The 26670-nt window shown below is 38.8% G+C and overlaps 1 protein-coding gene across 5 annotated transcripts in view; it reads left to right on the top strand.

Moving 5' to 3' along the window:
- Positions 1–24174, top strand: part of MAP3K7CL (MAP3K7 C-terminal like) — a 34400-nt gene extending 10226 nt beyond the window's left edge. For all 5 annotated transcript variants that reach the window (XM_052674090.1, XM_052674089.1, XM_052674092.1 and 2 more), the window contains 3 exons: positions 5705–5766; positions 14926–15041; positions 23394–24174. In XM_052674090.1, the coding sequence (XP_052530050.1) occupies positions 5705–5766; positions 14926–15041; positions 23394–23574 (359 nt within the window). In that variant the 3' untranslated portion in view covers positions 23575–24174. The remainder of the gene's footprint in view (positions 1–5704; positions 5767–14925; positions 15042–23393) is intronic.
- The last annotated feature ends 2496 nt before the right edge of the window (positions 24175–26670 follow it).

Below are 26670 nucleotides of genomic sequence, written 5' to 3'. Positions count from 1 at the left end.
TAAACTTTTCCTTGAATTTTATCTCATTTGAAAGGCACAGTGATAGGTTTCACCAAGTAATGCAGCATTATCCTTCCAGGGGTTGTACCACAGCTTACTTGGAGGAACTTGCAGCATAACTAGATATAAAAAGGGGAAATGGAATGTTTCTTCTGGGTGGTGATTATCTCACTGGCTAGGATTGTAACCAAGCACTGGGTGTGAGAAGCAGTGAAAGGAGAAACTGCTCTCAACTCATGAGAAGAGATTACTTTGTGTTAACTGACCTACAAGACGGGAGCTCACCCATCCCGAGTGTACAAGAAATAACTTAATTGTGTTACATTAATTGTCAGTCAATGCTTTGCTTTGTGCTTTGTACAGCATTTTAATGTGAATGTTGGCAAACCAGTTCCTTAAAAGTCCCAAGAACAGCAGCTGATTTGAGTGCTATATAAGATGACAGTTTTATTGTGTATCTCTTATTCCTGTATATATAGATATCTATGTTTGGCTCTTTTATTCAAGTTCACTAAGCTGGCATCAAACATAGGTTTCCCAGAGTATGTCTGCACATCATATTGCACCAGTTTGACTTAAGGTACTGTTTTAAATTGATGTATTTGAGACATATAATATCAGTCTATCTTATATCAATACAAGTTAAACTGAATATGATGTTCAAAAATTTAAATAAGTGGTCCCAAATAGAAAGTTCATTTTAATTTATCAACACTGATTTATTTAAACCAATTAAATTCAGTATATCCTAATTTATGTCATTAAATCTTATTTACTGACCATATCATTAAAACATCATATCTAATTATTAAATGTAGAGTACTAGATATGTATTGTGTAGTAGTTCTTAAAAAAAAACTGTACAGGTAAATATCTCTTGAATTTCCCTTCCAGAATAATAGCTTGAATCTAACAAAAGAATTCTGGTAGCAATGTGGTGATAAATTACTGCTCTACCTCTGATAGCACTCTCTGGGAAAAATCACAGATAACAAAAAAACACAGATAAGGTAAAATATACCTCTTTTAATAAAACTGACAGACAGTGAAATGACATGGCATTTTTGCTAGCATAGCAAATGACTTTATTCCTATTTAAGCCTTTGTTTTCCTAGTGACCATAAATAATTTTTTGCTTTTATATTTGATCTGGTAAGACTGTTTTGTAATGGCTGCGTCAATAGCAAGCTTCAAAGCCCTACTCCATCTCCATTTTCATTTGTAATGGCAACAAAGACTTTCCAACTGATAATATATGGATTGAAAACTAATGGAGATTGCTAAAATATATGGGTGAAATTTATAGAGCTGGTTTTACAAAACTGCACTCAGCCTACAAGTAAGTGGCTGGGTCTTTGGAAATGACGAGAACCATCAGATACCACTCACCTCATCTCACTCTGTTTCTTATCTACAAACATGCTCCTGAGGGGGGAAACATACTGCCAGTGTGGCTGTCTGTTCAGAGGCTGGCATGATCAGCCCATTTTTGAGGTCTTTTGGGCATTTCTGTGACATAAAATAAGAAATTCTAAGAGTGGGACAACATAACACTGCAGTCCATTCATTTTTTAGTTTGGGCTCGTGCATGTCTTTGCAGCCCCAAATGTTTAATAAATCCTGCGTGCAAGACCTTATTAGGATAGGAAGTACTTGTTGTATTTTGGGGAAGTTAGGAACCTACGTGAGATACCCTCAAAGGGACAGAGGCTGTACATTCCTCCCAGGACATGTCGGGCTTAGGTTGAAGGTATACTGAGTAGGAGGGTTTTGCTCTTACCTCTTGTGTTATGGGCTGTGCTATTTTGGGGAGCTCTGCAACTCTTATTATTGAGCAAGCCTTCATAGCCTATTCCTGGGTCGGGCAGTGACCATTCCTCACTATTTTATGCGTGAGGTAACTGAGGGGTTGCGTAAGGTCGCTTCGGGCAGGACCGTGAATAGAACCCAGGGAGTTTCACACAGTGGTGCCAAGTCCCAGTCACTTAGCCACACAGCCTTCCAGGATGAACTCCATCAGTCTGTGCTCATCTGTCAGTAGCCAGCACTGTAGCTACTGGGCCTCACTGCCCTCTTAGGGCCAAGGCCGGACCCCCTGTAACACAGTTTTCCAGTGGTGTCCAACTGTCAGTTGCAGTCGGGTTTGAGCACTTTTCCTGTGCAAGGGCTGATCTGCTTACAGGATAACAGCCTGCTTATGTTACCAATTTAATTCTTTAATTTAGGAGGAAGAGATTTGAATACACTTGCCCACGCGTGTAGGAGAGAAAATTAGCATCTGATTGTATAATTAAAGACTGGATCATAACTCAGTTACTCGAGGAAGCAGAGTTGTGATTGGCATTTCCTAAATTTTGAGTGCTTGATTTAGCAACCTTAATGTGCTTTTAACACATTTAAATTTTTATGTTCTATTTCTGGCTATCTTTGTGAAGATCCAAGAGATACTGTAATTTGTGAGTTCATGCTGCAAACAAATCAGATGTTGTTCTTCAAGTACTTAATCATCTGCTGTTGCTCACATCCCAGTGGAGCAGGTATATAGGAAGACAGGAGTGTTACTTTTACTACTATGCCAAGCATTTTGTCAGACAGTAGAATGTGAGGGATTTTACTTAATTGTCTACATCATGGAAATCTGTGCTATTGATATTTCCAGAAGGCCAAAACATGGTGAGCTTCCCAGAAAGCATGATTTGTTCTTAAATGCACGTTAGTGTATGTTGGGGGACCAAATGCATAACATCACTAATAAGTAATAAGCCTTTTGTACAAAGAAAGTCAGTCTTAATGTAGTTCAGCTTTCTAAATCAGATTGCTTGAGTGAATCTCTGTACCATTCCTTATAATAAATCCATGATTACATCTGTGTGAGTAGGTGTGATCAGCAGAGAGACAAGAGCTCACCCGGACAACAGAGGTTGAATGGCTTATCCTTGCTGCCCATGCACACCACTGCCCATCATGCCATCTCAGCATGAAGGTGTGTTGGCTGGGCAGCTTAGGGAGCTTCTTCATTTGTTATGTTGCTGGCTTTACTATAGGAATGATCAGAGTTGGTTTTGAAACATAAAGATGCTTTGTCTGAGCTCAACTGAATGGAAAGCAAAAAGAATGTGATTTAGTCTGTTCCTCTGTGCACTAAGGCAGTAGTAATTCTTTTAGAAGAAACTGCAAGAGTTTCTTGCCTCTTGATTTTCTGCCTGTATCCTTAAAAGAATATTAGGAAGTGAATAATTGTTGTCACTTGCTTTCCTCTTTTGTGAAATCTAAATGTGTTTTATTTTTACCAAGTAATTTTTGTTGTTGTGGCTGTTACTTTGACAACGGTGCAATACAGACCAACCTGAAGAAGTAATTAATTTCACTGGAAGCTATGGAGAAATATTTTTGTTGTTGGTTTTGTGGAAAACAAGCTTGCAGTTAGCTGTGCAGATACCTCTTTGGTTTTGTGGGCTAAACACTTAAGCTGAAAATTTTGATAGGAGCCCAAGAGAATTAGGAACTCAGAAAAATTTCAAGCCACCAAAGTCCCCAGCTTATCTGATGTGGTGAGCATCATTGAGAGGATGATTTAAACAAGTCTTAAACTAGCATAACTAAAAAAAACCCTAGCAGCTGTTCAATAGATGCTAGGGCAGGCCCATTATAAAATGTACTATGGTATGCCTTAATGGTTAGGATACCAATATGTTCCATTTTTAGTACCATTGACTCAGTCACTTGAGTTCAGAAAATAAGTACTGAACATCTGCTTATTGAAAGGATTTCCTCTACAGTAAATTCTCTCCTTATTCCATCCTTTCTAAAACATTTTAAAACCTTATTTACTGTTTGTTTGTTTGTTTTCCTGAGGGGAATCCAAAACATTTTCTAATGTTCTGCAACATTATTTTTCCTTATTAATATCTGATTCAGTGAAAAAGTATTTTTTGGCTGATGTCTCTTCTTTGGGATAACTTTTTCTTTGATTTTCCTTAAGATAAAATTGTTTGAGTTCCCTCCTTACTGCTACTGTACTGAAGTTGTACTGCTGAAAAAACAAATAGGACCATTCCTCTGGTCCAGTATCTCTGTCAGAATATTCAACAGCTATTTGGCCAAATATCTGTAGAGCAGCTGTACCCCTCGTCTGACTGAGTCCTATTCTGTCCTTCCTTTTAGCTCTGTCATATGATTCATCTTTCTTCTTTTAGATTATTGGTCTATTTTTAAATATCGTGCAAGAAAGCCACAGAAAATTAAAGGTAAACACTTGCATATCATCAGGATACAACTCTGAAATTAAAACCATTTAAATATTTCCTACAGTAGGCATGTATGGGACATGGTGCACAAATGGAAGTTGTGTGTGTGGGTGTGACTTTATGAGGAAGACACATAGCCCATAAAAACATACTTCTTTGCTTTGTTTCTTGCAGAGGTTCATAAATATTTGCTTTGCCCTTTCGTATCACTGTATTTTTCCTCCCTGCCCTCCTCTGGGCATTCGTTCCTAGTGGTGTCCATCTCAGGCCGAGCTAGTTAAAAGTAAGATTCTGACTGTTAGCCAGTACATGACCACTGATGGCTGGATAAAGAGATAACTGTATTGGAAAAACAATTTAAACCTGCTTTGACACCTAGTTTTTTAAATCCTTTTGGGGATTTGTGGCATACAGTTTTGTCAGCAAAAAGCAGTCTACAGGATCTGACCTATGGTAGCAATTTTCTCCAGTGAGAGCCATCCTTGTTTTATTTTGACACATTACAAATAACCGCCTCTGTAAGCTGGCTAATAGTAACCTTCCCTTCACCTCCCATAACCTGTAGTAAGATACACAAACCGTCATCACAACCCAATGCAAAACTGATAGTGTGAAAGTCACTGAGAAAGAAATATTGCGGTGTCTAGCTGTGACACTGCGTAGTATGATTCATATTTCTGATCTCAGTCCAGCTACTAGTGGGCAGGTGTCCACACCACAACACTGACGCAACTGGCACACTCTGTCCCACCTTTGCATGAAGCCTGTACTAAAAATAAAGAAATAAATAAAAACAAAGTTTGGCTCATTGTCATGAATGAACTGACTCTAGGAGGGAAGGACTACAATCCGCAGGTTAAAGTAAAGGCATTTCCTTACAGTATGGAGAAGCTTGCTGTGCGTCCTCGCTTTAATCATATCTATGTTGGTGACTGTCTTCTAGTTGCCGGTGTGCCAGTCAAATTTTCTTGTTCATGCAGTTGTCTTTGGATGGTGGGAGAAAAGGTTTCTATTGTTGTTGTTTTAGCCCTGGTAAGACATTGTACTGTGATGGGGAAGTTATCTTTCCCTTTCATTCCAGTGATCAACTTTTTCATTGTAAGGGTGCTGTTTGTGGAAGGTTCCTTGTTTTGCACTGTAATGGATATCTCAGGGAGTAGGATTGTTTCACTGTATTGTTTTTAAATTGCCACAACTCTTCTTCTGTAACTGGCTTTGTTTTGTTTCTTAATCACGGCAATACAAAATACATTTCTGCTTTTCTAGAACCTAAATATTTCCTTATTTCCCACTCATTGATATTGTCAAAGAGTTCATTAAGGTATCTCAAGTGTAGAAAAATAAGCATATACATGAAGATGTTTGTGAATATATGCAATTTAGAACTACTTTGAACAGATTATTTGAAATTGCCTTCTTGGTACATACTGGCTTTTAATGTCATCTATACCTTCTAGATGATGATGCTCCTGAAAACTCCTTCCCTTTGGCATTTCCAGAACTAGATCAGCAGCTGCAGGTAAACCTTTTCTTTTTTGACTGCAGTTCTACTTGACTAGATTTGTTTTGTTAAAAGCCTCTGGATGTTACACTAAGATGAAAGTTTTCAGTGGTACTTCTCTAATCTATGAACATTTAATAAGACTGTATGTTTCCATAGAGGAAAGCATTGTCTTTTTAAGATCTGAGAAAAGTGTTTCAGCATCTTTAATCCAATTGCAGGGAAATAATTACTTTAATAATCTCACATGCTTTTATGGGCTTTTTGTTTGTTTGGTTGGTTGGTTGGTTTTTTGTTTGTTTTTTACAATTCCTGTGCAAAACACAGCATGCACTACTGCACAGTAATGAAGGGAGTTTTTGTGATTTGATGGGAAAGGAAATGAGCCATGCATGCAAAGTGTGCTAAGACTGTGATCAGCCTTCTCTTAAGCATCCCTAGAGAACACAAAGGTTCATTCTGCAGTGCCATCCCATCTCAATTCTTGGATAATAAAGGCCAGTCATCAAAACTACTGAATTCATAGTGCATGGCCAGCAAGCCACACAGTTGCCCTAGAAGATGTCTGCAAGCAGTACAAGACAGAAAAGGTGAACTCCTTTGTGCCTGCTCTGATTTGTGATGTCAGTGGAGCCCTGACTGCTGGGCAATCAGGTAGCAATTGATGGCAACTCCATAGTCTGCCAGGCACAGAGCCAGCTCTGTGTCCAGGGATTATTTCCTTTTCCTCTCTGGCAGTTCTGGAGTGTTTGTTGGCCTCTGTAAGCTACTTTAGATCATCTGTTTCCCAGGAGCATTTAGACTTCCTCTGATATTTCAATATGAAGGCAGTTGTTTCCTGAGTGTAAATTGAGAAAGGCATTAGCAGAGCGTGTTGTTCAATGATGTCATCCTTCCTGTCCCCATCAACGAGTGAGACAACACTGGAGGGCTGCTGACTTAAAGGACTTAATTTTCTCTCCTGCTGTTCTCATCAAAAGGATGACTGAGGAAGGAATGGAGGATGACAGAGACTCTTCTTGCTCTGTCCCTCTAATCCTGAGAACAGAGACAGGCTGCTTGGGCATAACAAGGAAAGATTAAAGGAATGAATAGCACCTTACGGCCTGAGCTGAAAAGAGCAGCAGAGACAACTGATAGTTTTTCTTCCCTCAGAAGAACTCCATTTCAGAAAATCTGTATTGTTTTGTGACAGACACATTGAACAGAAAGTCAATACCTGCATTTTTTTTTCAGTCAGCGACACACTGTGTGTTCATGGATAAATTGCCTCATCCCTCTGTTGGTCTGCGAAATGAGGTTAATAATTACTACCTTCCTTGTCAAAGAGCACTGAAATGAGTAAGCAAAGGCTGCTCTAAAAGAGCAAAGTATGATTGTCATTACTACTGTTGGTACCTAAAAAGAAAATTACTGGTGTTAGATGTAGGTATTTTACAGGCCAAGTTATTATTTTTTATTAGGACTTTTATAGCCCATTTCTGGAGCAAGTAATGTGCTCTAAATGTGTAATTTTATGATAGGCTGAAATAGAGTGGAAGACTTAAGTGTGTTGGATAAATAATGGTCTGCTAAGTAAAATATTTTCAAAAGAAACTTCCCTTGCCCTCATGATTTCAAGATGACATCAAGTTCAAAGAACAATCAAAGGCTTTGATTCAGATTGTATTCTTCTTATTATCCTTCATTAACTATTTTAGGGATAAATCTGAGGTAATTCGAAGGATCTTATGAATAATATCTGATTCAAGCACTCAAAATTATAATGTTAATGGTGCTGCTTCACCCATTAGTTTTCCAAGCTTATGTGCATATTATGTTTAAATGTCTTAATGCTCAACTGGTGGCAGTTAGTTAGCATAGGGTTCTGAGCTATGTAGAGGTAATAGCTTTAGCAACAACTACTTTAATTTTTTTGCTTTCATCAATGTGGATCACAAAATTATAAACATTTAATATAATTAGGTTTAAATTGCTTTAAAATTCCAAAATAACAGTAAGTGTAAGAAAGTCAGAATGTACCTAGTTACAATTTCTTATTACTCGCATTTTTCAGTTAGTGTGATTCAGTTTGCATAAGGTATGTCAGTCCTGTATGGCATATGTTTGCAATTTCTGTTAATGGAGCCTTGGCAGCATTGGAACAGGTAGCTCTCATACTGCTGAAGCAAACTTCAACAACATGGACATGCACCAGGACCTGCAGAAGTACTGAATAGTAGTGAACAGCAGTGTCCCTTACACCCCATCCATGCTTTTCTGTATCCCAGAGTTAGCTAGTATAAAGCAGCACACATCTCAGAAGCCCTTTAATCAACCATGGCATAGCTGCCTGAAATACTTGGGTTTGTAAGAATTTTGGTACATATTTTTATAATAAAAACATCACATATACAGCCGTGAGATTTTCTTCACTGTGCTGTAAATACAGTTAAAAGCATTACTATTTTATTTAAAGAAAAAACGATATATGCAGGGTATGTGTCTGTACAGTACCAGGAACTTAAAAAAAGAAAAAAAAAAGACTGTATTTTTGAAAACTGGTGAGACCTTGAAACCTTTAAAAAGAAGAGCCCAAATTAACCGATCTTCAGGTTAGATTTTGAAAGCAGCTTGAAAGATATGTAAGTTCACGGAGCCACTTGGAAAATCAGTGCCTTAGTATTTTATGCATGCAGGCGTCAGACCACAGCCTGAGTACCAAGCAATTTGCACCTCTCTTTTGGGCTTCAAGCCCTTGCCCTTCTATCTTTGTCCCTGGCAGTCATCTTGGCTGTTTGAGCAGAATTACCTAGTGTTCCCACTTTTCCTCCCACAGTCCTGCCATGCCTCCTGCTTGGGCACTGGTGTCCGATGGCAGGGCAGAGATCAGTGTGGCCATCCCTGGCAGGGTGATCGTGCCTGCTGTCCAAGCACTGCTGCCAGCTATGCAGAGGTGGAGGTAGGATTGGCTGGAGGAAGGGTATTTCTAGGAGACCAACTGCAAATACTTAATGCTCTGTAAGAATTCTTACTCGAGGGGAAACTAGTTGAAAGTCAGAGCTGCTTTCTGAAGAATAGAAATGATCAGTCCAGTGTTCAGATCAACTAGATATGTTCAGACAAAAATACTGTCTTCTCCAATTACCTTTCTGAATGTTACTTTTTCCACTCGTGAGAGGAAAATGTTTCAAGAAGTAATACGTAAGAAAATGATACCAGTTCTCTAATTCAAAAGTTTTGTTCTTGTTTCTTGGCCTTTAAAAAAAAGAAGTATCGTGTATGGCAATCAGATGCAATAGCTCTATATATGAGAACACAGCAATTAATGGACAAGAAAGGCTTCATCTTTTTTGAAGCTTCGTTATTAAAAGAAAATATGTAAAGAAGTTCCTTATATGCTTAAATGAAACCAAATTCATGTTAGTAAGTTTTTAATTTGACTTTCCTTTGTTCGCAGTATTGGAATGCATTATCTTCCCACTGAAAAGCAACACTTTGAGGATAAAGCACTAGCTTATTTGGGCTTCAGGTGTGTGTTCTTCCCTCCATTGTACAAGCAGTTAAAGTCAGAGGTGAAGAGAGGCCAGTCTTGCTGCATTTGTTAGTTTGTTGTTGGGAAGAGTTTTGCCTTGTGTCAGAGCTAAACCAGACCTTGATTAGCTGCACAGTGCTGATGGCCTCTCTGACAAACATTTCACTACTGATTTTGTCTATATTTAGACATCTACATCAGCATGTAAGGCCTTATTGCACAGGTCACACAGAATGTAGATGAATGTATCTGGTATTAAAGACTTAAATTGCTAGGCTGTCTGTCCTGCTCCAGCATTTCCTGTGGTTCATCTCCCAGAAACAATTTATTCCATCTGGGTGTTTGATTCTAATTAGGAAAGAACACAAATCTCGTACAGATATATGGAGTGCTCTGTAACTCCTTATCCTTCATGAAATCGCGAGCCTGAGACAAGTGTTTGTATCATATTTTGTATGAATGATAAATCTCCTGAAATCAGTAGAGTTGGATGACCATAAAATTTCCTCTGGCAGAGAAAAGAATCCAACTGTTCATAATATCAGCTTGTTAAGTCAAGGAGTTGTTTTTCAGGCTTAAGTAGGAAATGTCTATACAAAAGAAGTGAGGAAAACATTGCAGTAAGGACAGTTTGACTGTGACACAAGCATTTATCAGAAACCTTGTTTATTCTGTCCAGAACTTAAATAGTGGAACCATTGCTTCTGCTCACTGCCAAGACTACTGGTACACAAACAACAACAAAAAATATTTTAGAAAGTTAAAAAGCACACAGAAGTTCTAAAAAGTTTGCTCTGTACTAAAAGCACTAAATTTCAAGAGACTTTTTACAGTACTTGGTACTCTATAATTAGATTTGATTGCCAATGAGCTGATTAAGTCTCCCATAACACTGCTGTAATAACTGCACGTTTAGATTTTGTGTGACATGGGTGTTGACAAAGCCAAAGCATCACACTATGATTGTGAAAGTATAGAAAATCTCTCAGGCAATGAAAGCAAAACTCTCAGTTGCTTCCATCCAGCTGACCTGAATTGTTTGAAAGAAAGATAGCTGCTTATTTCCATAGTAAAAGTAGACTAGACTAGATATATCCTAGACTAGCTGCCTGAAATTGCTTGAAGATTTGCAGTTGCTACCAAAAACGAGCTGCAATGTCCAGCTATCACATGAAAGCACAAGGCCATGTAATGAAAATAGGCCACATGCAAAATATTGTCACTGGGCTTTCTGTTCTTCCAGAATGGTTTAGCTGGATTTAGTTTACCAGACCTACAAAAAATACAGGATGCCACTCCAGATCTGGGCTGGAGATTACCTCCTAGTTGAGTCTGCATGCTCAGCTGGCAAAAATGCATGACACAATCTTTTTCTTTAAACTTCCCAGAAACAAGTCTTGATTTCTTTTTGAAGTACCTAGAATAACTACAACACTACAAACAAAAATTAATACATAAAAAATTGATTTTTAAAGTTTTTGAATACCGCAGTGACACTATTGACTACACAGAGCTTACAGATTTGGCTGTGAACTTCTGTGGATTGGGAATTCATGTGGCAAGGGAAAATGTAGTTTGCAAAGTGAACAAATCAAGGAAAAATGCACAAAACAAAATTGAAAATTGTTCAGCAAAGGTAATTAGAACAGCCTGTCTTAGGCAGAAAGCTCAGTGTCTTAGCTGTCTTTTCATGAACTATCCTTACGTATCGTCTTTCAACGTCTTTCATATCTGCATTTGAAATGAAAACCTAAATCGACATTGCAGATGTCCTGTACAGATGTACGTACCTATGTGCAGTAACAGAATAGCCTATAGCAGGATCTCTTAGTGTCTGTTTGCTGGGTTCTTGAGAAAGTTTGTCAAGGTGAGTCATTCCATAAAGTGCAAGGAAAATCAGACCTTGCTGAAAATTAGGGATGGCAGGATAGACCAACGGTACCACTGAAAACTATAGTTTCTGTAATAGCTTTGAGAACCAAATCAGAGATGCTGTGTGCACATATTTTGCCAACACAGGAAAATGAGGGTGGATGACACTGAAGCCTGAAATAAGCAGGATTAAAAGTAGCAACTGTTGCCATTAAATATAACTTTCTTTGGCCGGAGCTTTTTTTGCTTACGTAGCAGGTATGCTTTTATATATATTAATTATGGACTGGCAAGACACTTCCTGAAGTATCCGAATGAAAAAAAAACCACCATACTGTAAACTGAACTTTTTTGGGACTTCTGTCGTTTGTCACCTATGGAAGCTAGAGTGCTCTTACCAAAAAATAGCATACAGACTTCATGGATTAGAATGGGGATGCCAGTTCTGTGCCAGAGGACTGCCCTCCGGGTAAGCACTGTAAGGCTTCATGTGGCCTGGTCACAGATATTCAAAAAGGCAATGGAAGTAGAACAGGGAGCAGAGGCTGCTTAGGACAAGCTAGAGGAAAAAGCTTTGTCTGTGAGGGATTAGAGGAGTGCAGCTTGGATGTAGGGATGGAAAGTGCATGAGAACTCTCTGTAAGCATATCACAGGGCTAGAATAGGCAGGATAAAGGAGCACCATTTGAATGAAAGCCAATGCTGGCATAATAAAAAAAAAAAAAATGGAAATTTGTCTTTGGCAAAATGGGACTGGAAGTAACAGCATAATTTCTGGTCTTGGTGAGGCTCTGGGGCAGACCCTTAGCTGAGGCAGAGGACTTCAGCTGCTCTAACAACATGATAAGCCTGTGGACTGCAGAATTTGTTTCTGATAACATGGGGCTGGATTCAGATTTTAGCACATTTCTCTCAGTCTTATTTAGATTATTATGGACAAGTTCAGTAACTGCTACATTACTGTTATTTGTTTCTTTTCTAAGGAAATTTGTTGACACTGTAAATGTGTGCCAATTCAGAGGCACGCCTTTGGAACAAGTAACCTTCCCATCTTTCTGAGGTGTTTTTTTTCAGGAGTTTGCCCTTCCATCTTCTGAAAATGCTGATTTTATTGGGAACAGATGTATCAATTCTCTGCACCCTTCTTTATGGCAAAAAGTAGGCTGTTTGACATGGCTAAAATAATTTCCCTGTGCTTATGTGTTGCTTGGTCTTTTATGGTGAGCAGCAAAGAGCAGCAGAGTGTTGCTCCTTCACGTCTCTTGTGATTACAGTACAGCTGCTTGTTAAATAATGATGCATAAGCCTGTGTATTATGTACCACAGCCCAGAAATTACTCATAGGAACTGTAGGTATTATCTCCAAAACCATTCTTAGAAATGTCAGTTTTACCAAAGAGCAAACCAAAATATCCAGTCATACGAAAACATTATCAAATCTACATTTTAAAGTAAAATGCACTGTCCTGATTTTTATGTACCAAATAGGTATCTTTTCACAATTAGAAATAAAGTTATTGATTTATTGTGTAAGAACATCCATCAAAGTTGAAACAGAATTGTATGAACAGAATATCAGTAAACCGTATCTTTTATTGTCTGGTGATAAAATATCAATGTAAGAAAAAAATGACGCTGAAGAGGAAACAATGGTAGGAGTTCGAAAGCCAGCAACTGGTTCTAAGTGGGAATTAGATATTAAGGCTCAGCATGACTAGATAATTTTAACTCTCTAAATATATCTTTTGAGTGGGAAGCTGGAATACAGAAACTGAATGCTGCTTTAATTTTTAAACTGATTTAAACCAGCTAGTTTTGCGGAAACTATGTTGAAAGCAAAAGCAGGTTTCTTCTTCTTTGAAGTATCACTCCGGGGACTTTCCCTCACTGGGTATTGTTAAAGATCGTTTTGTTATGATGCATTTGTTGTTTGCTGATCTCTGGTAGATACCACAGATGCTACTTTGGCTCACCCTTGCATTCTTGGATTAGAGCGCCGAGACTTCTATATTCTGTCCTGTTAAATTTGTGGTTATTATTTGGGTGACTATATGAATGGTGCTGTTGCTCAGCCACATTGAAATGCAATTAAAAGCCCATTCCTAGGACCACATTCACCCAGTAATGAACAGCCCTTTCTCTGGGGTCCCAAATTCTCCGAGCTCAGAACTGTGCCATGAAAACTATTCTGCTGTGGCATTTCTTACATTTAGAAGATGGAAAATGACTATCTGTTTTAAATTTTCAATGCGGAACTGCATACCATCTGCAAATACTTTCAGAGGTCCATTCATTAGTTACATTTTTGCACTGGTGCGCATCTCAAGCCAACACACTCTGCCTCTTGGATAAAAACACTTTTCACGTTTGTTTCTGAATGTGTTTGATAAAATACGTATTTCCAGTTTAGCAAGAACACAAGATTGCAAGACCATGGATAGGAAATGTCTGAAGACTTGTGTTTTTCTTTTTCTAAGAATGCACTTGAAGGAATATTACGCTACAAATAAGAGTCAAAATAGAACGACAAGAAATAAAAGTCTGCTTATATTGTGAGAGGCAATTGGATTTCTTTAACTGGACAGTAAAGGAACTATTTTAAGTGCTTCCTTTTGCTTCAAACAGGTGGCTCAAGCATGCTATTTGGACTTCATGTACAGTCAATTGATTCATGGCTAATAACTTAAAAATAATACACTTCCTGAAAGTGCTGTGGTCACGATGTGCCAGCCAAGCTTGAGGCCCAAATTAAGTTGTACTCTTTTAAGGAACGAAATACACTGACACTTAACCACACTATATTTTCAAGTTTGTAGTTGAAATTCTTATGAAGAGACTTAGGACAGGGTGATTTAATCTGCTGTACTTAGTATGCACTGGAACAACAACAGCAACAAATCTTTCTGTAATAATGTATAATTATTAATAATAATAAGGTATACAGGTTAGGGGATACAATGCTTTCACTTCACTGTTTTTTATCAGATTTTTTAATGACTGTCATCTTTCTACTCTGAATCTCACACACTCCTCTGGTGGAAATTGGACACACTTTGCCAATGCTCCCATAACATTTCTGCTAACTAAGTATATCCTCTTCTACAGGAACTAGCAGTGCAGAGAAACTGGAGACAGTCTTGAGCAAACTACTTAGAGATTGAGGCATTGCTTGGTCACACACAGTATGAAATCTTGGCTTTACCAGAGTCAGAAGTGTAGCTCCTTGTGAATCCAGCAGAGTCAGCCCTAGTCTCAATTCACAGTCTTGTCCATTTTAATAATAAGCTGGAAGAAGCAGTGCTTCTATGAAAAAGTGTGTTTAGTCAATAACTTTCCATACCTTTTATTCTCCTTTTGAGAATTAGAGAATAAGGGCTGGTTTACACTCAAATTACCCTCCTCTTCACTGCTGTAGTTTCTGCAGTGTAAAGATGCTCACATATTTTGTAGATATGACTGATGTGTCAGCTTTATCATTCTTACTTTTCTATAGCTGAAAAAGGAATAGGTAAGGGAGAAATCTTTCTTTAAACAGTCTTTCATGATACTTTGCAAAGTTGTTGTGAAAAGCTCCGAAAATCCTTACAAAGATTGAAGGGTTGTGCATATTCATGTGCAGGAAAGCGTTCTTTCCCTGCTGTATTTTCAATACAGCAGCTTTTCTCAAAGTGTTTGACTTTTTCTCTAAGTATTCTCACGGAGATGAACTGACAAGTGCATCTTTCAAAATATGTGTTTATTCCTAATATTGCATTCAAAAGCAGTATTTTTTTCTTCTTCTGTTCATAAAGCCTCTGCCTCCTTGTCATGACTCTAAGGAATCGATGCAGGTGTACAAACAACACTGCAAAATAGCAGAAGAGTATCATGAGGTGAAAAAAGAAATTGCTCTGCTGGAAGAAAGAAAGTGAGTAACTTTCCCACAGTATTTACTGCTGTATATTCTCCTTGTAAAGCTCCATTCTAAATGTAAGGGTCTTAGATGACACTGTGTGACCTTATTCCTCCGCGTGACAGTCACAGTACAGCACAACAGGCCCTTGGTTAGGATTAACTGAGACCACTAAGAGCACAGAGCTGTCAAAGCTTTGGGCCCTCAGTTGTTCAGAGTCCCTTAAAACCCTCACTCACAGCATCGGGACACTTTATCCTTGTCACATAGCAATCTAGATCATCTGGAGCAGTTACCTTATTAGTTTTAGGATTGGTTTTTTCCCAATGTAACTTTGTATGTCTTAATGAAAAGCATAATGGATCAGTTTGATGTCAGTTATTTGACAATGTTAGTAAATTTTTTTCTGGGTGTCATCTCTATGTAGATTCATATTTCAGGTGCTCACATCCAGAGTGCTTAAGCTGGAGGGAGACTTCTAAATTATTTTTAAAATTTTTGTCTGTGTCCTCTATTCATAGCCCTGTCATCTTCACATGACTATTAAATGACAGAGTGGGTTTTCTGGGACTCTTTCTACAAGAAACCTGGCAAAAAGGAATTCTGTGAGGGAGGAAAAAGGGTGAGTGACAGTGAGCCCCAAGCAATAACAGTTACTGCAAAGAAGACTTTCTACTTCAAGTGCTTTTTTATTTTGACATTCACATTGAGGGTGACTTCAAGGAGTGCTGCCGTCCTCAAGGATAGTTACCTCAGTGTGGATAGCTGAGATTTATTGGGAAAATAAAACCACACAACCATACGTCCAAATGTTGCATGAAGTTCTTCTGATTGCTGTAGTTAAAGTTGTAAGTAAAAGTAGTAAAAAAAAGACTATAGCTCTTAACATGTTTGGAAGAGAAACATTCATAGCATAGCAATGGGGCTCGGAAAAGCTCTAGCAGAGAGGGTTTTGATTAGAGGAGGAACCATTCTAGATGTGTCATGGCAATAGTAGCACGAGATGACCACACAGTTCAGCCACATTTGCATCTGTGGGAGTCTGCAGCAAGCTGAAGGGGTGGAAACTGGTGAAATTCTGTGGTCTTATAAGATCACTGTAAGTAATATAGTGAGAGATCACTGTGAAACCAAACTTTGTAGAGTAAGAAAGTGACGCTTGTCTTTATCAGAGTCGATGGCTGTAGACAAAATATGTTTAGTTGTCGCCAAACGTATCAGAAACAGTTGAGGTTTCCCAGTACCAAATCCTCTTCCGCTGTGGGATCTGCATGGCACTCAATTGCTACCATATTGGCACAGAGGTTAAAAAAAAAGGAAACGATAACCTGAAGAGTCTTAACACTACATTCTCTCAGTGACTGCACTTGATTCATCATTAATTAAACTTGGCCAGTGGAAAGTAACTGACGTTTTAAAAATTGTGTAGAGAGAAGATACACAGTTCAAATAATTTTACAATGATTTGTCAAATTTGATCATCTAATGGTTCAGAGGGAACCATATGTACTTATCCTTTCTGCAAATGCCAACTGAATATAAAATATTGAATGTTGGTGCTTAGCTTCAGACACAAATTCAAATGACAGCCTTAGATTAATTGTATTTTGCAGCCCACCAATACAAATTCATTATTGTTATTGACTCATTCCTGATTCAGCTCTACACATTTGCAAAGTTATCTTGAGACTCTTGAAAACTACACTAATATGTATGTTCTGCATTTGCAAGAATGAAAAAAAAAGAATGCTGTTTGAGTGCATTTTTGCAGTCTGTGGTATTAGCTACATTATAAACATTTTCTCCTTGAAAATGGCAGATGCATGCATGGAATTGTTTACTTGAGCTCAAAAACTATCCTCATCAGCCTCTGAGACCAGAAGAAAGTTTCTCAGCAGTTGTAATTCTGGATGACTTAAAGGGCTTCAAGCTGCCATTTTCCTTCATTTCGCTAGAGGATGCAAACAGTGCATGCGAGGAAGTTTCCATATTTCTACCTCTGCTGAACTTGCTTGGTGGACAGAAGATTTCATGCTCCAGAAAATACAATAATAGAAGAGCAGCTGAATAAGGCAGCAAATAGAATTCTATTACTATCCTTCTTACGACCCTCCTAATTGCACATTTGTGGCCCAGATGCTCACATGCTCGGTAGCTGTGAAGTCCCTAGAAGTGAAAGATGTCAGTGCAGCATCTTTCCCCACCTTTCAAATCTTTTAATCAAAAGAAATGGACCAACAAGCATTAGATCAAAGATTCTTATTTCCTACCGATAGGTGCACTGTAGGTATTTGATTTTGAGGCTTAAAAACCTGCAAATACCAACTGAAACTTTTCCTCCAGGGAACTATTTTTGAAGTCCCTTCCTCCATATAAATCTCAATCTTTCAGTGCTTTGGAGGAGGGTTCATGGTACTGTCTTTCCTCTTTGGGGTGTCTTTCTTTTCTGTAGCACTGTGTTTGTTTTTTAAACCTTTGAGAAACGGAGACATTGTTATTCCGTAAAGTCTGGTTGAAGTTGGAAGGTGGATTAAAATCTTACTAGGAGATACACACCTCTACACACATGTAAGGATGCAGGACCTGAACACATTTACCTTGTTTTTTAGATAAAACTATGTTGAAAGGAGTAGGGGTGTAGAGATAAGCAAGACATAAATGAAATTTTTGGTCTAGCAATCAGTGATTTGTATCCCAAATTATTCTCAGTAGTAACAGTTTGAAAGTTATAGGAAATTTATCATATGCTGAAGTGACAACATGAAGAGTGGATCATGACGGCTGGGGTGACATGCATATTCAGTATTCCTTTCTCAGAAGAGAAAGATGCTTTGTCTTTTCTAAAGGAAGTCCAAGGTAATGCAGAGATTTTAGACTAAAGAGCAGTTATAATCAAATGGAAAATGTGGAGATGCTGTAGCTTTCTGAACCATGAGCAGATGAGGAAATGTTACAGGTGTCTTAATTTTCTAAATTTGAATTTGAATGTATGGAAGTGGAGAATCACAATTGCTTAATACACCTGCCTATTTCTTTTAAATATCCACGTGATAAAATGGACAAAGAATCCCTTGTAATGGGAACAAATAATTTGTGCAGTGTTTTTCAGCTTCCGTTTTTACTAAAGACAATGAGAAGTGCTATTGGCTGACGGCCCTGTTAGTCTTCTGAATTTCTTCTTCACAAGTCAATTCACCTGCAGAACTCAAATGTTGAGTCCCACCTGGCAGTGTCGGCACCTATGGTGCCTACTACTAGTAACACTGTGCATGCAGACTATTGATGGTGGTTGTCAGGCTCAAAGCAGAAAATAAGATTTTTTCTTTTTAATTTGGTGGCTAGGAGAAAGAAAGTCAACCTGAAATTAACAGTTATTGGAGGTGTGCTGGTTTGGTGGGGGTTTTTTTTCAGCCTCCAAAGTTCAGAGTAACCTTTCACATAGAGAAATAACGCATAGCTATACTTATAAAAGAAGCATCTTTAAGAAATAAAAAGATGAATAAAATTACAATGGTTACTCTTTTTGAAACTTTTCAATGGTTTTCAATTCTTAGTTTAGCTTGTCTCTCCCTGGAGTGTGTGGGTTATGTGTGGCTGGAGTACTGAAAGGCAGTAGTGTGAAATGACTGGGGTTGCTTTTCTTCAGAGCTAGAACAGAGCTTATTTGCCCCTTCTATTTTGTGTGCAGTACAGATGGAAAGGGAATCTACTAGACTGGTAGTGAGAGAGAAGATGACAATTATTTCATAAGAAAATGGGAAATGTGAAAGGGAGGTTTCAGGTTCAAAAATGGAAAAATCAGAGGGCAAAGCAATGAGAAGGTAGACTGAGGTAAGGAAAAAGACAAAAGGAAGCAAGAAATTGAAATAATTGAAGGGAATATTAAATAGATTTGCTTTGCTAACATAATTCATCATAGCTCTGTTTGCAGTCTTGACTCAGACTCTTCCCTTTTATGCCAACAATACGAAGTAGGAGGGACAAAATCAGTCTGGAATGGGAGACATGATCAAAAAGAAAGAAAAGGGTGGGGAAGTGAGAACACACCACATTTAGGTCACAGAATGTTATTTAATTTATGTTCCAGAAACACACATGTATTTCCATAACAGATGTTTTTGGGTATCTAAGTTTGGGTGAAAGGGATGGGATAGCTGGTTATTTTGAGCACTTGTTATATTGCTATTACTAGATAATGACCCTGGATTATGTAGTTAAATATTAGAGTTGCCATGGTTGCTAGCTATACCTTATATTCTTAGCTCTGGCTGCTTTTCTCTTTTTCCTCTCCCAGACAATTCTAATATAACTGTCCAGAAAATATCACTCGACCACCACCTGGTTTAGGTTCACTCTTCTTCTTTGCCATGGTTATGATGGTTTTTCCTTCCTTTGCACGTTACATTAGACACGCAGTGGAGATGTCCACTGAATTTTGTGCGAGCCTTCTATGTGCTTTAATGTGTTACTGTGACCTTGGAGTATTTCTAAGGTCTCAAATTCAAGTGCCTCCTCCAGGCACACTTTTTGGTGTGACTTTCCCTGTGCTGTTAAGAAAAGTCCTCTTCAGACTTCCAGATATTGCAGAAAAAGACTGATGTTATGGCATAAAAACAACCTTTTATCTTACTATTTTTTTTCATTCCAGACTTGATTTTTTACACACATCTTGTTAACTTGCCAAATCAGTAGAAATTAAAGCTTTTCAAGTACAAAGAGAAACCACAACTTCCCCTGTTGTAGTAAGAAATACGTATCTTTTATCTGCTGGTATTGGAGAAATAGCTTTATTACAGCCTGTTTATTAACATTAAAACAGGCTGTCTCACAGTTTAAAAATTAGTTACTGGACTTTAAACATGCAAGGTTAGTCTTCCCAGTCAGCAGTTATCATACGGGGGTGTCGTGATTCCTCCTGACGTGAAAGCTGTGTCAAATATGGGAAAAGTAAATGACCTTATGGCCACCAGAACACGTCAGCTAGGAAGACGTGCATTGTACCACATGCGTGATCCTGAATACCTTGTTCAGAACTGCAGGGAGACAAGCCTGTGTCTTTGCACTGTGGAAGCAGTTTTCTTTGAGTCTGGTTTATCTGTCTGCCAATAGATTTATCTGGAGACAAGTATATCTGCTTCATCTGTCCCTTTTTTTTGGTATTTATTCATTGTGAATATTACTATAAAGTAATTCTGATCTTTTCATGGGCAAAGTCATTAATATCAGGACTAAAGTAACACTTTCCCTAAGATCCTGCTGATTTTCTTTTCTTCTTTTCTTTCTCCTTTCGTTTTCTTTTCTGTTATTGATTATGGTTTATTGGTTTATGATGCAAATCACACTGGTCTTTCTTTCTCACCTTAACCCCTCCCCAGAAAAGAGCACTTAAAGTGCATGTTACAGATTGTCTCAAAAATTTAAGTACCTCAACACCATTTTAGAAAATACCTTATAAGTGCTGTTAATATTTAAACATGGGGTAACCATTAACAGCAAAGACTGGTTACACAATGATAAATCTATTTATTAGTCATCCATAACAAAGGCTAGATGGTGCAAGAGCTTAGTATGGTGTTCTTTAACCTCTGAGGGCTAAGTTCAAATTCTGGATTAGATCAGAAGCAAATGTTAGTTACTGTCCTCATCCTTTGTAAGCTTCGTAAACCACACCATTCATAACATTTAGCAATTCCCTGGTATTCTAATTTTAGATCTCTGTGGCAGGCTGGTAGTATTTGCCTGAAACATCACCCTACCCTGTAAACAGGTGTTGATCCTGATGGGAAGGGAATAAGTAGGTTCTGCTGACTCAGAAGAGGGCAATTTTACTACCTCAGGGCAAGGAAGGGAGGTCCTAGAGTCTGGACTGCAGAAATGAGTTTACTTTGATCTTAACTCATTTTTGCTTTCTTCAACAGCAAAGCTAAGTCTCTGAAAAAAAAAAAAATAATAATAATAATTAAAAAATCTATGCTACTTGAGTTTCATTAGATAGCAGCATGAAAACCATGCTTGCAAGCAGCCTTATCAAATCAGGACTGGCATTCATTAATAGAGCTGTCTGAGTTTGTACGCTGTCTGCCTGTGCCGCCTCTGGCTCAAGTCCAAATAGGGTAGGCAGTACCTTTCTTTCACAAGTGCTAAAATTTCCCATGGAAAAGGTTTATCTGCTCTTACTATGCTGATTACTTACAAGTGTGTTCACTGCCCCTGCATTTAAGAACCTCATAAAGAGTGAGAAAATAATTATTCCAAATTAATTGGTTTAGAAGACTCCTCATCCAGCAGTCTGTAGTGTGAAAAAGAGTCATGTAATCCTTCCGCCCAGCACTGCGCCAGTAGAATAATTGCAAGAAAGTATTGCTAAAGCTCTCTTTTGGCTCTAAGAGACAAAAATCTTCCAGTGGAAGCTGAAGGGGCTGAAGTGATTAAGCTAGTAAAATTTCACTGCATTCAATACATTTCTTACTCTCTAAATCTTACCTGCATTTTTTTGCGTGTTCAGTGGCCCCATTAACAGGAACTGGAATATCAAACTGTCTGGCATGATCAGTTCATGTAGCCTATATCGAAGAGCAGTAGATGTAGCACAGCCTAAACAATGACAAATTAATCTGTTAATGGCTTTGCTGGTTTTAAAATTTTTACAACTCCATTATGCCAAATGTTAACAGAATTCTACTAAAGATTGGAAAAGACCTCTCAGATCCCCCAGTCCAACCACCAGCCCACCCCCCCACGCCCACTGCCCACGTCCCTCAGTGCCACATCCACACGGCTCCTGAACACCTCAGGGACGGTGACTGCACCACCTCCCTGGGCAGCCTGTGCCACTGCAGCACCTGTGCATCACACCAGTGGTCTAAAACAAAGCTGAAACATAGCTACAGGAGGGCTTCCACATACTGCATCTTGGGGGTGATTTAAAGTGCTGTAAAGCCTGCTATCTCTTCCCTATTTCTTTTTTGTATGGGAATCATTTTTTTGAGAAATGGGTCTGCCACGGCTCTCTTACAACTCGTTGAACTGCAGTAACTGCGGCTGTAAACAGCCAGCAAATCCTTGGCTAAACAATGCTATCTCTCAAAGCTGCAGTAAAGAAAGATTAAATTAATCTTAAAAGAAGGCCAGATAGGACAATTGTTTGAAAACCCAGGTGCTTAAAATCTCACTGCTAGAAACTGTGGTTTTGCAGGTGTAAGTAATGCAAGCAATCAGCAAATACTGAAATGTTATCTTTTTGTGAATGCTCTGACCTATGGAAGCGGAATCACTAATCTGTAAGAATTTCCTGCATGAAAGCACTGGTTCAGCTTGCCGGGGGACTCCTTCAAAGACTGCAGAAAAAGCAATCTGCTTTGAAGGCATTACGTCTTCCAGCAGATGACCTACAACCATTGTTTTGACGTGACTGAGAAAGTCAGAGGGCTCCAAAGAGTTAAAAGATTAACTAATCACTGAGATAGAGTGATCAAAAGAGCCAAGAACCCTTTAAAAGAGACTTCTTGTAGCAGAGATGAAAAATGATTTGACTCAAAGGGAAATAAAACAGAGGTCAGACTAGTCTGCTGGGTAACTAAGTGGAGTGCGATTAGATATCCCATATGCGCTCAGCGTGTTTTGTTTTAAGGCCTCCGCTATCTTAACTCCTCTGGAGGGAATTTCAGCTGATGGTCTACAGTAGCCTGTGACTTCTGGCCAAATCTGGGAACACAGGGCACAAGGTGACTCCAACTGGGATGGAGCAACAGCTTGAATTCTTGGGTGTCTGCACTCAAAAAGGCCAGGAGGGGTCAGGTTTGCAGTTGGTGACCATGCTTCAGCAGCAGAAGTAAGGTCTGAGTATAAAAACTGAAAAGAAGCAATTTGTTTAGTTCAGATGTGTGCCTAGTGTGCTCTAGAATCCTTTTTCTTGGTAGCATAGAAAACAAAACCAGGCGTGCTTCACAGAATATACCAACTGGATAAGCAACTGGACAACAACAACATTAGAAAACCTTGATGGCTTTCAAATATATTTGGTATGGGAGAGAAAAATAAATTGCTGCTCTTCTTACACAGGCAGCATATTAGCATTCAGTCTCTAGGATGTTGGTCCTCCCCATACGGCTGCACAGTGAACTCTTACTGAAGGTAGAGATATTTACTTAAAGGTCCTCAGCATTTTGCAGGTTTGACCTCAGGAAAACAAACCTATCACAGAATTCATCTTTTAAAGGCAAAAGAGCATCTGTAGCAGATATGTATTCTAGCTGTGTATTTCACATCAACAAGGTGTACTCCAGCTTTCTCCTAACCCATGACAATACGTGTTTTGCTTGCTGCCATTTTTAATCTTTGTGAATTTCTTTTTAATGTTATTGCCAGAAAAGAGCTGATTGCCAGACTGGAACAAGTGGAAAAAGAAAGCATGGATGCTGCTCAGCTGGCCAAGGAGTATGCAGAACTGACAGAGGAGAACCGAACACTGAAGCTGGCCCAGACACAGTGTGTAGAACAACTGGAAAAGCTCAGAATACAGTACCAAAAAAGGCAGGGATCCTCATAACTCGCAACTAGCTTATGTCAGGCAGTTAATACAGGATTGATCCTGTGTTGGAAAGAGATTTTAAAATAAAGGTCTGTTTAATATGTTATAATACTTCACTACAGATACAGAATATGTAGAAGTCTATATTTGATTTAATGCTTGCCAGCCAGTAGCTTAATATAATGGATATTTCATCCATTATATAATGGATATTTTATTTCAAGTAACATAATTGAAGTTAATCTATCCCCATTATATGTTCTAGTAGATCAGGTTTCTTTTCTAAACATATTTCTTCCAATTTAAGAAGATATGGACACACTAGAAAATGATATAAATAGTCTCTGTGTTGGGAATTTGGACCATACTAAGGCATACAGCAGGGACAATGTTAATATATGGAATACACGTATGTTAATTTTAGTTTGGTGAAGATTTTTAAAATTATATTCCTCATGCCTAAAGTGTTTGGAAGTTATCTTAAAACGGATCTCCTCATGGGTAAAAACTAGACTTTATTACCCCATGTCAGCTTCACACTGTTGTATAAAATCAGATAAGTTGTACATTAAAATTGAATTAACCCAGTTACTAATTATGAAGTGAGAGTAGTGACAACAGTAACAGAGGAACAGATGAGATCAGGCTTTCCTTCCCCAAACGTAAATGACCTGAGAGTCTTTTTTATTGTGCTCTTTGCCATCTGAGAAATGAAAAGTTAATATATGAATGCTACCATCATAGTTGTAACTGAGAACATGTCAGTAAGCGTATCGTGAGGGTATTTTGTTCTCATCTTCTGGTCTGTTTGGAAACGTAAGTAGCTATAAGTACAGGCAAGAGTTCCATGATACACAAATAACCTGGAATTAAAATGCTTGTTTTACTTGCTCTATTTATCCCTGTATTTTCCTAATTCAATTGAAATTCTTTGTTATACTTCCATTTCTATTCATACAGTATTTTTTTCATTAAAACCAAATATGGAAAAACCATTTAATGTTCTGAACATTATTAAACCTCCCTGTATTTTTAGCTGGAATTGTTAATTCGTCTTGTTACATCTTCATGAGGTTGGAATTCAATACAAACTTGATTTGTCATCAGTTCTAAAATGTCTTAGTAATTGAAAACTTCAGATTTTTGCCTTTAAGTGTGACTATTATCAGTAAGTTCTTAGGTTTTAGGTTCATCTGAACGTTTCCTAGGGAAGTCCTTTGGCACCCCAGTGACTCTGACAGCAGAGGCTGGAGCATGAGCTGCCTCTTCACCTCAGCGTTCCCCATGGCAAAGAGTGGAGGCAGGCCCTGCTTTGCTGCCAGTGCCTCACATTGCAACAGGAGAGCATGAGATCACGGGGTGCAGCCTTGTGCCCACTTCTCCATCTGGGATGCCAGGGCAGTGTATGTGCACAGCACTTGTTCTATCACCCCACCCCAGTGGAGACGTAAAGGGTGATAAGCAATCACATGTGCCTGTTTGCTGTCGGACTGCTTTATGAGCAGTAAAACACTGTGCAGTGGTCAAGGCCACAAGCCTGCTGGAGTTCAAGACACGTTTGGACATACATAGGTTTTCATAGAAGGACTCAGACACAGAGTTTGAATTTTGGGTGGCCTTGTGTACAGTCAGGAGATGGACTCGATGGTCCTTATGGGTCCCTTCCAACCCAAGAGATTCTATGATTCTGTTCCTCTTTCTGAGCCCACTGTTACTTGAGGACCCAGTTTGCACTCTGCGTTGTGAACACTGGAGAGAAAAAAAAATACGGTAATGAATAAAAAGCACTTGGGATGTCAAACTTGGGAATGCTGGAAAAGCCATTCTGATGGCTAACATACCTTGTGCAGGCTTCAGGATTCCGTTCTGAGCACTGGATGCTGTGGAATCTGGGATCACAATATCACAGAATCATAGGGGTTGGAAGGGATGTCTGGAGACTATCGAGTCCCATTCCCTGCTAAAGCAGGTTCCCTACAGCAGGTCGCACAATGTGATTCAAAGAGAGTAGACGAGTGGAATTTTCAAAGGAAAGGGGCAAGGAAAGACATGAAAAGGGCTCAGCAGGAGTTTCTAAACATATAAAACTGTGCAGATAGAGTCTGTTACACAGGGAAAGTGTATTCCTTGTTATTATTTGGCAAATATTAGCAAAAATAAACATGCAACTACAATGACAAACAATGACAAAGGTTTGCTTCAGACCACTTAAGAAAGAAGTAAATGGGTTTAAAGGAACAAGACCTATGCTGTCCATTTCCTATTTTTACTAACTTCCTTCCATCGTAAAAAGTGCTGAACAAGCTTAATTTAAGTATTCCAGTTAGCAAGGATATGACTCATAGCAGCCAGATCCCAGGGTACTTTCACATGTGAAAAGTCTGGAAGATAAGAACCTGCAGCAGGTTTGGGTTTGGCAGCATGTTTTTTTCTCTATTTTAATGTTCCTCTTTCCGAGGTTATCTCTATTCTGGTGGCTTCTGTGGATTAATCATCTTCGGAAATGTGTCATCTCCCTTGTCTAAAAAGCTTTGTTGCCACCGAGGCCCTTGTGACCATGACACAGAGCTCATTTTCCCCCACCTAACATTCTGCACTTGCTTGATGCTCAGGATGACAGCACCGGAAGGGCCAGGGGGGCTGCTGGTGGGAGAAGCCTTGCTACTCTTCTCGTGGAGGAGAATGCAAAATAGGCACTGACTAAAGAAGAAGGTCTCGGGGAGAGAAATTTTGCTTCAGGCTTAAGCATAGCAGGAGGAGTGCTGATTCTGGCCAGCATGACTATGAGGAAGGTTGGCAGAACGCACTGTGGCTCCAATTTCCCAACTCAGTGAGCATTAATACTCACGAAAGTTGGACTTTCAACTCTTGAAGTGTTCTCTGAAGCTAAATGCCCCAGTCTGCGATACTCTGTGTATCTCCAAACAGGCTGTATTAATGGCCATTTTGTGTTCTAGTCTGTGTGCCTCAGTTCTATATGAGAAAAGGGATGGGAGCACATACTAAGAAAATTAATGCATCTTTCAGTGTAGAAAAAGTAATGTGGGAGACCCATGGATAATGCAGTGGTGAACACGGTGAGCTGAGATGTGGTGAATGCCCAGCCCCTGGAGA

Source organism: Tympanuchus pallidicinctus, unplaced genomic scaffold, assembly GCF_026119805.1.
Source record: "Tympanuchus pallidicinctus isolate F22 unplaced genomic scaffold, pur_lepc_1.0 scaffold14, whole genome shotgun sequence".
NCBI classification, from domain to species: Eukaryota; Metazoa; Chordata; class Aves; order Galliformes; family Phasianidae; genus Tympanuchus; species Tympanuchus pallidicinctus.
This window is presented reverse-complemented; position numbering and strand designations above follow the sequence as displayed.